At 34.2% G+C, this 16,294-nt stretch overlaps 1 protein-coding gene across 5 annotated transcripts in view; it reads left to right on the forward strand.

Moving 5' to 3' along the window:
• Positions 1-16,294, forward strand: part of NBEA (neurobeachin) — a 673,234-nt gene that overhangs the window by 158,439 nt on the left and 498,501 nt on the right. For all 5 annotated transcript variants that reach the window (XM_049646794.1, XM_049646795.1, XM_049646797.1 and 2 more), the window contains 3 exons: positions 7,978-8,130; positions 9,297-9,465; positions 15,961-16,040. In XM_049646794.1, coding sequence (XP_049502751.1) covers positions 7,978-8,130; positions 9,297-9,465; positions 15,961-16,040 — 402 coding nt within the window. The remainder of the gene's footprint in view (positions 1-7,977; positions 8,131-9,296; positions 9,466-15,960; positions 16,041-16,294) is intronic.

The following is a 16,294-nucleotide window of genomic DNA, read 5'->3' on the forward strand; positions in this document are numbered from 1 at the left end:
ATTTATTCCTAGATTCTTGAGGTTTTTCAAATGTAAGTTTTTTTTATCACTGATATATAGAAATATAATTGGTGTTCATGTTGACCTTTTATTTTTAAAAAAAATTTTTTTTAACGTTTATTTATTTTTGAGACAGAGAGAGACAGAGCATGAACGGGGGAGGGTCAGAGAGAGGGAGACACAGAATCCGAAACAGGCTCCAGGCTCCGAGCTGTCAGCACAGAGCCCGACGTGGGGCTTGAACTCACGGACCGTGAGATCATGACCTGAGCCGAAGTCGGCCGCTCAACCGACTGAGCCACCCAGGCGCCCCCATGTTGACCTTTTATATACGTCTTGCTACTCTTCTAATTCTCGTAGTTTGTCAATTTTTCAGAAACATTTACTTGTAGAAAATTTTATATCTTCCTAATACTTACTCTATTTGTGTTTTTCCCCTTGATATTGTACTAAGACTTACAGTATAGTGCCAAACAGAAGTTGTAATAGTGAGCATCCCTATCTTATTCCAGAGCTCATTTGCAAAGCTTTCAATAATTGGCCACTAAGTGTGGTATATGCTGTAGATTACTTTCAGTAGATTTTTATTTATTTTTTAAAGAATGTTTATTTATTTTGAGAGAAAGGGAAAGAACACATGCAAGTGAGAGAGGAGCAGAGTGAGAGGGAGAGAGAATCCCAAGTAGGTTCCACACTGACAGTTTGATCTCCTGAACCGTGAGATCATGACCTGAGCTGAAATTAAGAGTCGGATGCTTAACTGGCTAAGCCACCTGGGTACCCCTAGTCGATTTTTAAATCAAATTAAGAAACTGTCCACTATAAGTTTGCTGAGAAGTTTTCCTTATCATAAACAGGTGAATTTTACCAAATGTTTTTCTGCATTATTTGAGAAAATTAAGATGTTTCTTCAATTTTTTCTTAGTGAATTATATTAATTACTTTTCAAATGTTAAACCATCTTTATATTCCTGGAATCCTATTTAGTCTTAGATCCATTCCTATCCCAATCAGGCTTATTTATTTATTTATTTATTTATCTATTTATTTATTTATACGTTTATTTATTTTTGAGACAGAGGGAGACAGAGCATGAACGGGGGAGGGTCAGAGAGAGGGAGACACAGAATCTGAAACAGGCTCCAGGCTCTGAGCTGTCAGCACAGAGCCTGACGCGGGGCTCGAACTCACAGACCACGAGATCATGACCTGAGCCTAAGTCGGCCACTTAACCAACTGAGCCACCCAGGCGCCCCCAGGCTTTTATCCTTCAAATGGCTCATGTCAGTGTCACCAGTAGTCTTCATATTGTTACATCTTAAGGTTTTCAGTTTTCATCTTATTTGGTCTGTTAACATTTCAGTTTAACATTCTTTCCTTGAAATGCTTTCTTCAATTGTATTTTGTAACAGCATCCTTTCTTTGTTTTCTTCCTACCTCCTTGGTCCCCTATTTTATTCTCTCCTACTCACGCCTCCTCTTTCTCAATTTTAAGGACTGATTTTCCTTTCACATCTTTCATCCTTCAGTTTTCTCTATTTTAGTTAATAGCATTGCCATTCACCCAGTAGTTCAGACCAAAAATGTTAATACTTTTTGACTCTATTCACACAATAAATCCATATTCTATCCAGATTATCTTGTCTTGGTATTAAAACATATCCAGAATGAATGACTTCTTCCTACTTACGATCCTAGTCCTTTCTGTATCACATTGATACCATCCTGTTTCAATCACCGTCGATCACCATTGGTTATCCACAGTCTATTTTTCTTGCAGTCAGACTAATCTTCCTAAAATATGCCATACTTTACTACTTCGTCCTTCTCAAAGTAAATTCACAATTCTCTTACCTTTGACATCATCTCATTATACCCCTTCATGCTTTCTCTGTTATAGACGCACTGGCCATGAAAAAGCCTTTTTGCCTTTCCCTTAAAAGCTAAAATGGCAAGCATGAATCCATGTCAAGACTTCTGCATTTTCTTTTCACGTTGCTTTCATCACTCATTTTGTAGATGTCCACATGGCTTGATTCTACACTTCTTTTATGATTTTACTTATGACATCTTATCAGAGAAGTCTTCACTCATCCCTCTAAATAGAATAGTAGCCCTTCCATAGTCATCACTATCTCTCTACTGATTTTTGAGAGCACAAGTCGGACGTTTTTTACTTGTTTATTTTCTGCCTCTTTTCACTAGAATATAAGCATCAGCTGGATGAAAGCAGGGACTGTATCTTTTTTGTTCTCACCTTATTGTTGTGTCTTCAGGACCTAAAAGAGTGCCTGCCTCAATAAATAGTTGTTGGATTAAATTGAATAAATGAAAAGCACTTTCATACTTGTTTGAGTACCTAAAAGAATGTTTTTCACCTTTACAGATGAATATTCATACTGCTTTATTTTAAACATCAGTTCCTGGGTGAATAGTATAGATAATAAAGTTTACATTTTTATTTTTATTTAGTTACTTTTTTAAAGTTCCATTTTTATTTTATCATCAACTAATAACAAGCTAATAGTTAACTATCACTTAGCTTTATGTCCTTGTCTTAGAAGGTGTAACTTAGTGGGGTGCCTGGGTGGCTCAGTCAGGTAAACGTCCGACTTCGGCTCCTGTCATGATCTCATGGTTCGTGAGTTCAAGCCCTGCATCGGCCTTAAGTTCCCTTGTTAAGGGAAATCAGCAAGGTTTGAAGAGATGAGAGGATTGTTTACCATAACTCAAAGAGAAAGTTTTGTAGTTCTGGAAGAAATCATACCCAACTGGAGTGTGGTCTTAAGTAAAAGAATGTGGTGTTTTGGCCTGAAGGGGTGAAGCTAGTAGAATAAATACCCCAACTTCATTTTCCTCCTGGCCTCTAGTTTCCTGCTGGTGTCTCTAACTAGTCAAACCCAACAGGAAGCCAACAGGCATGGGAGCCTCTGGAGCATAAAATAGGATGGGGAAGGTTGGGGAATAGATCAGCACAGCCAGTAAAACCTATATCCAATATATCCATTAGGTTGGGCTTTAGGGTTTGGTTGTCTGAGGCTCCATTATGTCATTAAGGACCTAGGTTTTTTCTGTATGTCTGCTCTGCCAAGTCACTGATGATTTTATTTGATGATATAGCTGCTGTCCTTTGTGGTAAAAAGAAGGTTTCTGGGTAGACTTAGTGCTATAGGCCTTCACATCCAGATTGGGGGTAGGCAGAAGAGCTCCTTCTGCCAGATACTGAAGGACATCCGTCTCTCTAATTTGATAGTCAGCTTGGGTCTTGACCTACTTTGAATCATTTGTTGCCATGGTTCTCTGAACTAATTGCTTTCTACCTGTCTCCCCCAAACAACAGCAACAACAACAACACATAAATGACTCATACTGGATTAAGCTATTTAGAGCTCAATCTTGGTGTCCTAAAAGGAGTGAGATGGATGTTGAGGATCAACTACTTTATGATGTACCTGTAGTAATTAAAATAATTTTCCACAATTTCCTTAATAATATAGTATATATTCTGTATGTGTAGAGTGGTTTCTGCAATAAAAATGAGCATTTCTGGGGCGTACAGGTGACTCAGTCAGTTAAGCGTTCGACTTTGGCTCAGGTCATGATCTCACAGATCCCATGTCGGGCTCTGTGCTGACAGCTCAGAGCCTGGAGCCTGCTTTGGATTCTGTCTTTGTTTCCCTCTCTCTCTGCCCCTTCCCCCACTCGTGCTAAGTCTCTCTGTCTCTCTCAAAAATGAATAAACATTAAAAAAAATTTTAAATGAACATTTCTGCTAATCCATTCCATGGTGGGCCGCTCTAAATGTGGGAAAGACCTCTTCTTACTGAATAGCAACTTCTCGCTTTAACATCTATTGCCTCTATTTGATTTAGTTACTTATGGAGTGAAATGTTACCATCTAACTTTTTCCCCTAGCCTCTCAAGTTCTATTTCCAATATCTTCTATCACAGTTCATATAGTTCATTTTATAAGTTATGTGTTCAGTCACCACACAAAAGTACTGTTACATAGTTTAAATTTCAGAGCATACAGTTTACAGATTTATAACTATAAATTATCCAAGTATAACTCTCTTTTTAAACAGCTTTACTTGAGAAAATGACAGCAAATATCAAAATAAAGAATATTTCAAAGCAATCATTCAAACGAAACTCATTAAAGCAGAGTTGGATATCTTCTTTTCTCCTAATCTGTGTTTTGTCTTTTCTTATTCTCTTCTGCTGAGGAATTATGGCAGGCACCAGACACAAAAAAAAGATGAATAACATAGTATTCTCTTTTATAACAGGAAAGAAAGACATGTGAATAATTAATAGTAATGCAAGGCAGGAGGAATAAGTACTACTTATGGTAAAGGTAACATGCTACTGAAGGAACTTTCATTTTCTGCCTGGTGGGATTTTGAGTAGGCCAATAAAAAACAAAACAAAACAAAACAAAACAAAACAAAACACAGTTTTAGGAAGATATTTCCTAAAGATAAATGTTAGAATAAAAATTACTACCCAAGAGCTTAATTGCTATGAAAAAACTGATACTTTTTTTTTTTTAGTAATGTGGAAGGAATGCCTCATGTGATGCTTCTAGGGTATCTTTTTATAACACAGAGCAAGTTGAAAACTTGTTTCCAAATTATGAATTACTTCCTCAAATGAATACGTGCATAATGGCCAGTCTGATTTTATATTGCCTTATTGTTCTTTGCAAACACATGACAGTTTTATAGAATAAAATCTGATCTCTGAAAATGTTTATCTAGGAACAGGATCTGACTGTTCTATTTCAGAATTTTAAGTGTAAAAACAGGATTTATCAGATAATGTTCTTGAAATCATCATTACTGAATAAAATTATAGTCTATAAGATAAGCTATCTGAAATTATAGCTAGTGAAGGGGCTGGCTAAAGCTTTATATAACCATTGATCTCTTGTTTTAATTTTTTTCCCTACCCATGAATAAAGTGGTTAAAAATTTTAAAAACATTGCATTCTTCTCATTAAAGTTCCTTTAAAATGACTGCCCAAGCTTTGATTTTTCTTTTTCCTTAAAGACTTATTTGTTTGTGTCTTCCACTTCCCACTCTTTAACAATTCAGCTACTTGTTACGATCATTTTTCCATCTTTTTAAAAAAATTTCATGTAAAGTTTTTCTCCCAGCCTTTGTTAGGACCATTGCTTATCTACTCACCACTGGTGTTTTGTCAAACACCTAGTAATAAAAGCCTAGTAATAAAAAATAATTGCTATCCATATTATACTTCAAACTAATTGGTACCTACTCAGTAACACCTTTTCATAATCACCCTTCCACAAATTTCCTGTCCACTCTGTTTTTTCATGTACTTACTAACATCTGACTTGTTACATATTTTACCTTTTTATGTTGTTGTACGTCCCAGGCTTCTCCTTTCTTAGACTTTGAGTTCTGTGAAGGCAAGGCTTTTTCAGGGCTTTTTGTTAACTGTTCTTTCCACGGTGCCACAGAGAGTCCCTGGCAAGTAGTAAGTCCTCAACATGCACATTTTCTGTATGACTAAGTGAAGAGTATTGAATCTACCTTTAAGTAAAGGAAACAGATGCAAGGGGTTTACAAGTTGAGGGAGCATGGTAGAGAAGGCACATGAAGGAAACTGGTGTTGTATAGGCAAAACTTATTTTCCAAAGAAATAATTTATTTGGCCCAATGAAAAGTTTTCTAGTTTTGAATTTTATTTTATTTATTTTACTTTTATTCCTTTAGGTACCTTCATCAGTTCTCACTATTTATTGTCTCCTACCCTAATTCATACATTGTTGTTAACTATTTGAATATTATACTCATATGAGTTTGTGACCCCTTATGAAATGCATGGCATGCTTATGTCAAATGTATTGAGTTGCCTTTGTTATGAGCATGATGAGTGTAGGTATACCATATGGGAAGTAAAATTGGTAAGACAGTTTAGTCCTTTTTAGACCTTAATTATCCTATACTATTATTTGGACTTTAATCCCTGGTAATGGAGATAAAGATGTGATGTGACCTGTGCTTCAGGGTTTAGTGGTAGGTGATTCTTTATCCTAGGGAGGATCAAAAAAGATCACCAGATGAGGAAGGAAACATTTGTGTAGTAATACATATTTTTCACATTTGAATTTGAAATATCAGCTTTTAAAGAACAGCATTTACTCTATAATATTTTCATCTGAAATTATACTCCAAAGCAGCATTGTCCAGTCAAAATATAATGCAAGCCTTGTATGTTATGTAAAAATTTCTCATAGGGGTGCCTGAGTGGCTCAGTCATTTAAGTATTGGACCTCAGCTCAGTTTGTGATCTCGTGGTTCATGGTTTTAGCCCCATGTCAGGCTCTGTACGGACAGCTCAAAGCCTGGAGCCTGCTTCACACCCTGTCTCTTTCTTTGCCCCTCCCCAAATCACGCTCTGTGTGTGTCTCTCTTTCTCTCAAAATAAATGAATAAACATTAAAAACTTTTTTTTAAATAAAATAAAAAAATAAAAATGTCTCATAACATAATATGTGAAATTAATACAATAATGTATTTTATTTAACCTTATATATCCAAAAATATTATCACTTCAGCATATACTCAATTAAAAAAGGATAATAGATACTTTGTATTGTATTTTATTCTAAACCTTCAAAATCCAGTGTATACTTCCTTACAACACTATCACCTGGGACTAGCCACATTTCAAGGGCTCAGTAGCCACAAATAGCTAGTGACTGCTATATTGACCAATGCAGCTTTAAGGTTTGGTTTAAATTATGGAAGGTCTGTCATTTCTCTAAATGGCATTGATAGTAGGTTATGTATTGGTGATGGCAGTTGAAAATCTTGATGGAGTGTTTAGAATAGAGGTATTGTTACATGAAGCTGTGGAAGTATAAAATATCGTCTAGGGAGAGTGGTTTTATAGGAGCGAGAAGATAAGTTTCAGCAGTCCCCATCTTTTTTTAAATTTTTATTTATTATTTTTTAATATGAAATTTATTGTCAAATTGGTTTCCATATAACACCCAGTGCTCATCCCAACAGGTGCCCTCCTCAATGCCCATCACACAGTTTCCCCTCCCACCCACCCCTCATCCCATCTTTTTTTTAAATAAACATTTTGTAAGCTAATTTTAAAAATTTATTTATGTATTTGAGAGAGACAGACAGCATGAGTTGGGGAGGGGCAGAGAGACAGGGAGAGGAGAGAATCCCAAGCAACCTCGGTGCTGACAGTGTGGAACCCTGTGTGGGCCTGGAACTCACAAACCGTGAGATCATGACCTGAGCCTAAACAAAGAGTCCAACACAACCTACTAAGCCATTCAGGTGCCCCATCAGTTCCCATCTTTTAAGCAGAAGGCACTGGGGAGTAATCTGAGGGTCATGAAAGCCAAAGGGGGCAGTATTTCCAGGAAAGTGAGATTTGCCTTTTTAAATGTGTTGTATTTGTCCATGTGCAACTCATTTGTGATTTTATGAAGAAAGGCTTTAGTGGAATGGTGGGGTCAATTTGTTTTCCAGTTGGTTTGGATCTCATGATAGTTCTCTCTCCCAATATTTGTGTGTGCGTGCGTGCGTGTGTGTGATCATGGTATTAATTGTATTCCATTTTAATTTTCTTTGAGATCTCTTCTTTAGTCAACTCACACAAAAATGGGTTGAGACCATTTTTATTCATAACTTACTTTATTTCTTTAGCTTGGGTTGAGAGTGGCATTTAACCTGAGTTATTTATCTGCAGGTGTTCTGGAAAGGGATTCAGATAACAAACTGTCATTTAAGAGAATTATCTTAAAATGTTATGTTTCTGAATATAATTAGATTTTGAATGCTGAAGGAAATATACAGTTTTATATTATACTTAACGTATTAGGGGTGGATATGGAAAATGCATATGTACTTATTGCAAGTCAGCAGTTTCAAAATGTGATGTTCTGGGTATTTTTAGCTTGAAAATCTTTTCTTTTTCTTCAGTCATCAAGAGTCCATATAACTAGAGCTGTCCTGGAGCAATTTTTGTCCTTTGCAAAGTACCTTGATGGCTTATCTCACGGAGCACCTTTGCTAAAGCAGCTTTGTGATCACATTTTATTCAACCCAGCCATCTGGATACATACACCTGCAAAGGTATACGTTTTGTTCTCATTCATTTCATTTTAGTGTAATATCATAAATTATAGTTATGGACCTAAACTATCCAGTGGAAAGCATTTGTTTGGATTTTTCAACCTGTTTTATAGTCAACCTGAAGCAGTTGAATTCCACAGAATCAGCAATCAAAATATGAAATATGTAAATATTAAACTAAATGAAACTGTAGTTTAAATTAAACTGGATCTAATAACTGCGTTCTGAAGTTAGTGGTTGTGATTCATATCTTTCCAAGAAAGAATTTGCTACACTGATTATTAAGACTAAGAAAACAGAAAGTAACAGGTAACTAATTATGCCATGATAAGTACAATCACAGTGACTGGAAAATTGCTTTTATTGTAAATACAGAGTTTATATCATGATTGTAAACATTATTTATTTAAAAATAAAGATATACATTGTTTTTTAGATATCAAGATAAAATTTTTATTTTTTTTACCTAAATTTAGCCAGATTTAGCCCTGTTAATAGTCTACTGGAAGTCAATAATAACGGACATTTTTCATGAATGTGAGCTTCCTTTTACAGTTTTCAAGTTTCCCATACAACTTTGGTTACATAATATAAGTTCTGACCTTTGTTGTTTAGCATGTTAATTGTGGTGCTAAATTCAAACTTGACGTTTGTTCACTTTTTAAACAAGATGTTTGGCTTGTCCTCTCTCTGCTTACATGCTTAGATTCTGATACTGTGGGAGTGGCTTAAGAAAATTTGAAACTACCTGAACTTTTAGGATATAGGACTATGTATATTTTTTCCAAGTATGATATAGCTGATAGATATTAGTTCTGTTTCTTTCAGCTGCTGAAATATACTTTGATTAAAGGCTTTAGTCTAGTTAACTTCTTAAATAATTTGGTCTTCCTATCAGATACTTTTGATAGATTATTAAGTCATTTAAAATTATTTCATTGGTAATACCCACTAGATTACTTTTATTAAAATAAGTTTTATTAGAATGTGTTGGCTGCAGATTTTTTCAATATAAATAATATTTAATTAAAAGTTATTTTTAACCTCATAATAAATGGTTCTTTCTTGGCCTTTACTAATTTGCATTTAAATTAAAATGTATATTTATAATAAACACTTGAGGCATTTTAAATTTATTTTAATGCTTTGCTAATATTCTGTATTAGGTTCAGCTCTCCCTATACACTTACTTGTCTGCTGAATTTATTGGAACTGCTACCATTTATACCACCATACGCAGAGTAGGAACAGTATTACAGCTAATGCACACATTAAAATATTACTACTGGGTCATTAATCCTGCTGACAGTAGTGGCATTACACCTAAAGGATTAGGTAAGTACAACACTACCACTGTATTCATGGTACTATTACTGTTCTGTATGCTGAGTACTGTTATAGGGAACAGATGTGCATGGTTATGAAAATATCCTGAACTATTGTCTTCCTTAGATAGTAGCCCTATGTGTTGAGAGCTTTTTGTGATAGAGAAGTTTATGGATTTGTAATATTAAATTATTTTTAGAATAAAGGCAGGTAAAAAATAATATTCTGCCTTTTAGCCAGTGTACTTGTTGATACTTGGGAAGATATAGGCATAGTATTAAAAACAGATGAAACTGATCATGGCCACTGTGTTCGAATATAGTTGTTTTGGTGCTTTGAGATTGTTGCCTTTTTTTTTATATTTTACCCCAGACTTTACCCTTTATTCTAAGTATAGTAGAAATTAATTTTATTCTTCATTGTGTTATTGCTAATTTTCCTAATTATATAAAAATACATACTCAGCATAGAAAATAAAATGATATAGAAGAAATATATTATTTATACCCAAATCCCAGGAATAGTAACTGTTACATGTTTGGTGTGTGTGCTTCCACTAAATTTCATTGAATTAAATGTATGAAATACTTAAACTCTCTTAACAAAATTGAGATTTTCTTGATTTTTTTTTTCTTATGGGTTTTTTTTTTTTTTTTGGCTCTACATAGCTATCCAAAAGAATGTGCCATTTACATGTTTCTAAAATTTTTATCTTATTCTATTTTATTTTATTTTATTTTATTTTATTTTATTTTATGAACGTTTATTCATTTTTGAGAGACAGAGAGAGACGGAGAATGAATGGGGAAGGGGCAGTGAGAAAAGGAGACACGGAATCCGAAGCAGGCTCCAGGCCCTGAGCTGTCAGCATAGAGCCTGACATGGGGCTTGAACTCAGGGTCCGTGAGATCATGACCTGAGCCGAAGTCGGGTGCTCAACTGACCGAGCCACCCAGGCGCCCCTAAAATTTTGATTTTATAAATAATGCAGTGTTTACACCTGTGTATATAATAATTAACTTCTGTCTTTGATTTATGTAGGATTATTGAGAGTAGTTACTGTGTAATATGTTAGAGTGCTTTTCTCAGCATACTCACAAAGACATTGAAAATTTTTGTTTTATAAAAATCTTTTTGGGCGCCTGGGTGGCTCAGTCTGTTGAGCGTCTGACTTCGGCTCAGCTCATGATCTCACAGTTTGTGATTTTGAGCCCCACATGGGGCTCTGTGCTGACAGCTCAGAACCTGGAACCAGCTTCAGATTCTGTGACTCCCTCTCTTTCTGACCCTCCCCGGCTCACACTCTGTCTCTCTCTCTCAAAAATAAATAAACATTAAAAAAAATTTTTTTTTTAATTCTCAGTAAGGGAAAATAACATAGAAGTATTCTAATATTCATTTATTAGCTTATTTTGTGTCTTTTAATGATAGGGCTTTAAAAGTTATATTATACAGTCTGATATATTATTCTGTCATTTATGACTTTTTTATTGCTTTTAATCTTGATAATGCCTAAAATTTACTAGATGTTCACCATGAGTTTGAATCTCTGCTAAGCATTCCATCTGTTAATTTTGTTCAATTGTTTATATGTAATGTAATTATATATATATAGACATGTTTACACATACACATAGGAGTATACACATAGCTTGTAGTCGGTATCACTATTATTTTGTACGTCAGGAAGGTGAAAGTTGGTACAAAGTGATAGAACTAAAATTTGAATCATGTCTATGTGACTGAGAGCCCTTGTTCTCTAACACTACAGCATGGTAGAGTTTTCTCTACTCCAGGCACATCATATATTCACACATACTAATTTCTGCTTCAGAAAACTAATTTATAATTTACAGAAAAGTTGTAAGAATCTTATAAAGAATTACTAAAACTCCACCATGTTTCCCAGTATTTAATATTTTACCACATAGACTTTATCATTCTCCATTTTATGTAAATATAATCAGACATACATATATGTGTATGTATTTTTTTCTAAATCGAGAATAAATTGTAGATGTGATACCTTATTACCTTAAATATTTTCCTGTTAATTTCCTAAAAGACACTCTCTTAGATAACCAAAGGCAACCATTTAAATCCTGGGAATTTAACATTAATACAATGGTATCATCTAATCCAAAGATAGCATTTAAATTTCACCAGTTATTCCAATAATACCCTTTTTAGAAAAAAATCTCTTTTTTTTCCTCTTAATCCAATTTGAGAATCATATATTGCATTTAAGTTACCTTGTCACTTGAATATTCTTCAATATAGAATAGTTATTTTTAGCATTTTTGTCCTCCATGACCTTCACATTTTTGAAGAATAGAAGCAAATTACTTTGTAGAATGTCCCTTAATTTGGATTTGTTTGATATTTGCCCATGATGATTCAGGTTTTTCATTTTTGGATGCAGTCACGCACAAGTCATACCAATTCTGTCACATTGTATCACGTCAAGAAGTGCGTGGCGTTCAGTTGTCGTATTACTGGAGATGTTAATTTTGATCATTTGATTAATGTGGTGTCTGCCAGAATTCTTCATTATAAAATTACTACTTTCTCTTTTGGGATAATAAGTATTTGGTGGAGAAATACATTGAGACTATGTAAATATCCTGTTCTTCAACAAACCTTCACTTACTGGTTTTAGTTCATCAGTGACTCTTGTCATAATTGATCTTTATTGTGATTGCTGCTAAATGACATTATTTCCTAAGCCATTTATTAGTTTGTAAGGAGGAACTTGTTTTTTTCTCTTCCAATTATTTGTTCATTTTATATCAGCAAATATTTCATGGATTTCTATTTTATTCAGTGTATTACATGAATAGTTGGCGTACTTTCTCTGCAAGGGGCCACACAGAAATAGTTTAGGCTTAGGGAGCCTTATGGTGTCTGTTGCAAGTAGTCAGCTCTGCCAGCGTATAACAAAAACAACCATAGACAGTGTGTAAATGAATAGATACGGTTTGTTTCAAACAAATTGAAATTTTTAAGTTTTAACGGATTTAGCCCAGAGAGTATACCCTGGGTTGTATCATTATTTATTCGATGTTAAAGTTGTCTCAGATTTGGCTAGTAGGAGACTTTCACCTTAGTTTTGGGGTCTTTATGACAGATGTCCATAATTTTTCAGTCCTGGCTCTTTCCCACAAGAGAGCCAGAGTTTTTGGTTCATGTTATACTTATCTCAGTCCTGGAATCAGACATTTCTCCAAGGAGCCCTGGTTTGGTTGGTGGATATGGTTTCAGAAGCCAAGATTTGGGTGTTAGTGTGCTTATTTTGCTTATTGCTCTTTGAGTGTTACCGCTTCTAGGCATTCTTCATGGATGTAGGAAACACAAGTTTATACATAGATACCTTCAATTCTGATTTAAAACCACTTGGTTCAGTGTAGTCTCAAACTTATTATATTTATAGCTTTCTTCCTTCAATATTGAAAAATTTGGCTTACATTATCTTTAATATATTTATACATTTGCTCATTCTACTTTATGAAACAGTGTTCCGACACATGCACCATCACCTTCTCAGCTTTGACGTTGCCAGTCAGCTCTGACCATCTCTTCACCTCTAACTCTGGATGGTCCTTGTCACCTCCTTAGCCCTAATTGTTTCTTTGCCACTGACCACACTCCTGGCTCTTGTTGTCTCCTCGCCATGACCGTGAAGGTCCTGCCAGACTTACTTGCCTGCTTGGCCCTGCCAAACTCTGGTGTCTCCTTGAGCTCTGTTGGTTTCTCCTATCCCAGGGCCGTTAACCTGGCTGGCTCTGACTGCCTCAAGGAGACAGGAGGGAAGAAACCAAATAAATATATTGTGAAGAAAACTGACAAGAAAGTGGAGAGAATTTGTTTTTCTTTATAGTTTGATTTATTCTTTTTAATGCATCTTTTTATTTGTTATTTTTAATCCATCTGAAATTAATTTTGATATTTAGTAAAATGTGAGGTTCTGACTTGAAACGTAGCTTTCTAAATAACTTTTTTTTAATACCATTTTGAACTAAAATGCTTTCTTTTAACAATAGTCAATTTGTACTATGCTAGCTTTTCGTAGTACTTACTAATTCATATGTAGGCTCTGACTTGAGAGCTAGGATCTTTTTGCTTTGACTCTTATTTAAAACTTTTGTCCTTTAAATTATTATTATATCAGGTTCACTATAAAAATTCATATTAACAGATATCATGGCAACAGATATCATTAGCAAATGGAATCATACAAAGGCCTATTAAAAATAAACAACTTACTGTTCTCTCAAGGAGCCAGTATTACCAGTCTTGTATGTTCTTCTACCCTCTTTTTCTCTGCTCATACAGACACAGTTTTACACGTGTCTACGTGTAGGTCCTTCAGATGAGGCGTGTTTCATAATTTTTGTATTTTTGAATATGTCATAAATGCAAATATGTTAATACGTGATAAACCTTTCATAGGTCTCACCGAGCTTAAGAAATAGAACATTACCATAAACCTGTATGTCCCTGTCCTTGGTCATATCTTCTTCCCATTCCTAGCCATAGAGATAACCCCATCCTCAATTTTATGTTTTATGTTTTTTGTTTTAGGTTTTTTATGCCTTTTCCTTGCTTGAGGGCTTATTATTTTTTTACTTGTGCTTTACCATTTTGCTATTTATGTATGGATTCCTAACCTATTGATTGTTTAGCTTCTGTATTTCATATAAATGGTACATTTGTGATTTGTTACATCACTCAATTTTATATTTGTAAGATACATCTTTTTTTGTAAAATATGGATCCGTATCATGTATATGCTTAAAACCCACACATATGTATGTATTTTTTCCAACACGCCCTTTACATTGTACAATATCTGACAATAGTAATTATAGCTAACATTTACTGAGTGCTTATGATTAAAATGGACCAGGGACTATTCTGATCCCTTTACATATGTTGATCTATTTAACCATTACAAAATATCCTATGACATAACCACGATTTTTATTCTTATCCTTACAGTAGAAAAAGAAACAACTGACACTTTCAGACAGTATAAAACTTTTCTAATTTCATTAAATGGAAGTAAGGGTATTATTACTAAGATAATGGCTGTCTCTACTGGGGTGGGATGGAGGATGTGATCAAGATGTAGCTTAGAGCTGAGGACTGGCGTGGGGTGAGGACTTCAGTGCACTGGAGCGAGCTGCTGTGCAGCCGGTTGTTAAATATTCAGGGATTTTACAACCTCGTTTTTAAACTATTAGTAGATTGATCTTGAATTCAGTCGTGATGGGAGCACTTACACAGCAAAAATCAGAAATCTGCAATTATTTAATCTGATTTAAGTCAGGACCTCACCCCTCCACTCTTGTGTAGTTCCTTTACCTGCACACCGGTTGTTACTGGCTTTCTTTGCCAGTTTGCTGTCAGTGTTCAGTATCTGGATCTACAAAGTGATTATACAGGTATTAATTCTGAACTCTTAATTAAGGTGTATGTTTACATCTTCTATATATGTGCTATATTTCACCATGAAAAAGAGTTGAAAAATTAATACTAAATATTGGTAAGGAAGGAAAGGGTAGCTTGTATCCTGTTGCCAGCAGTGGGGCAAAAAATGTAGAGGGCAGTCTGGGAAATGAGAAAGAGATTTCCTTCTCAAGAGTAGATGGAATGGATTATTTGATAATAATTTGCATGTAAATATTTATTGAGTGAATAAGATGTTATAAATTATACATAAAGTGATTTTTATTTTAAAACTTATGAAGAAGCTATGTAAATCCTCATTGCTTCAAGAAAGCTTTATGGTTCTAGCTACATACTTAAAGGTATAATTTAATTATTACATTATATGTATGACATATATCATTGAATGTTCTCATTTATTGGTAATTAGATATTTGCAATTAATTACTTTGAAATTTAGATGTTATGATGAAATTAACGTGTACTGTAACTGTTCACATTCATTTATTCACTCATAAGCATTTATTGAGTGTCCACCATAATATGTATTTAGTATATTTAAGTCACATAGGAAAAAAAGCTGCAAAACAAACATTAGCATGTCACTTTTCTGTGCTTTATCATATAATGTGTGGGGTGAAATGGAGATGGTCTTTAAATGAAGACTGGTTTAATTGAAGATGAAAGAAATGTTAGGAAAACTTGGATTTGGGGGAAGAGGGAACCTATTAATAAAAGTAGGAAAAAAATATTTAATGTAAACACTTGATGATTATGCACCTATGAATGGATGATATTATAATTATTTAAAAAGTAATTCTTTCCTCCAAATCTCAAGTTTGGCGAATAATTTGAAATTGCCAAAATCTGAAAATAAATGCTTGGATCCTCTGATATAATTGAAATTATATAGCATTAATATTAATGAGTATTATAATAAATACAACTATTAAAGAATTCCATAGTGTTCCAACATAATTGCATTATGTTTGTTAAATATCGTGAGGTTTTTTTTTTTTCCTTTTGTTTTTGTTTTTGTTTTCTGTTTTATTCTAGATGGTCCCCGGCCATCACAAAAAGAAATTATATCTCTACGGGCATTTATGCTACTTTTTCTGAAACAGCTCATACTAAAGGTAAAATAATTTTACATAATTTAGAATTTCAATATATTAAGTGTAAAGGAATTTTTGGCATAGTTTAAAATCAATATTGTAAAATTAGCAGTAGCTATCTTTAACTTATGAATAGCTTTTAACACTCTAAAGTAAATCTTACTGTTAACTTTTGTGAAACTTCACCTTTTGTTAATCCTTTTTTGAGATCCTCCATTCTAAGAGATATATCTGAAATGGAGAAGGAACATATGCATTAGAAATGAGCATAAAGT

This window comes from Panthera uncia (assembly GCF_023721935.1).
Source record: "Panthera uncia isolate 11264 chromosome A1 unlocalized genomic scaffold, Puncia_PCG_1.0 HiC_scaffold_16, whole genome shotgun sequence".
Classification (NCBI taxonomy): domain Eukaryota; kingdom Metazoa; phylum Chordata; class Mammalia; order Carnivora; family Felidae; genus Panthera; species Panthera uncia.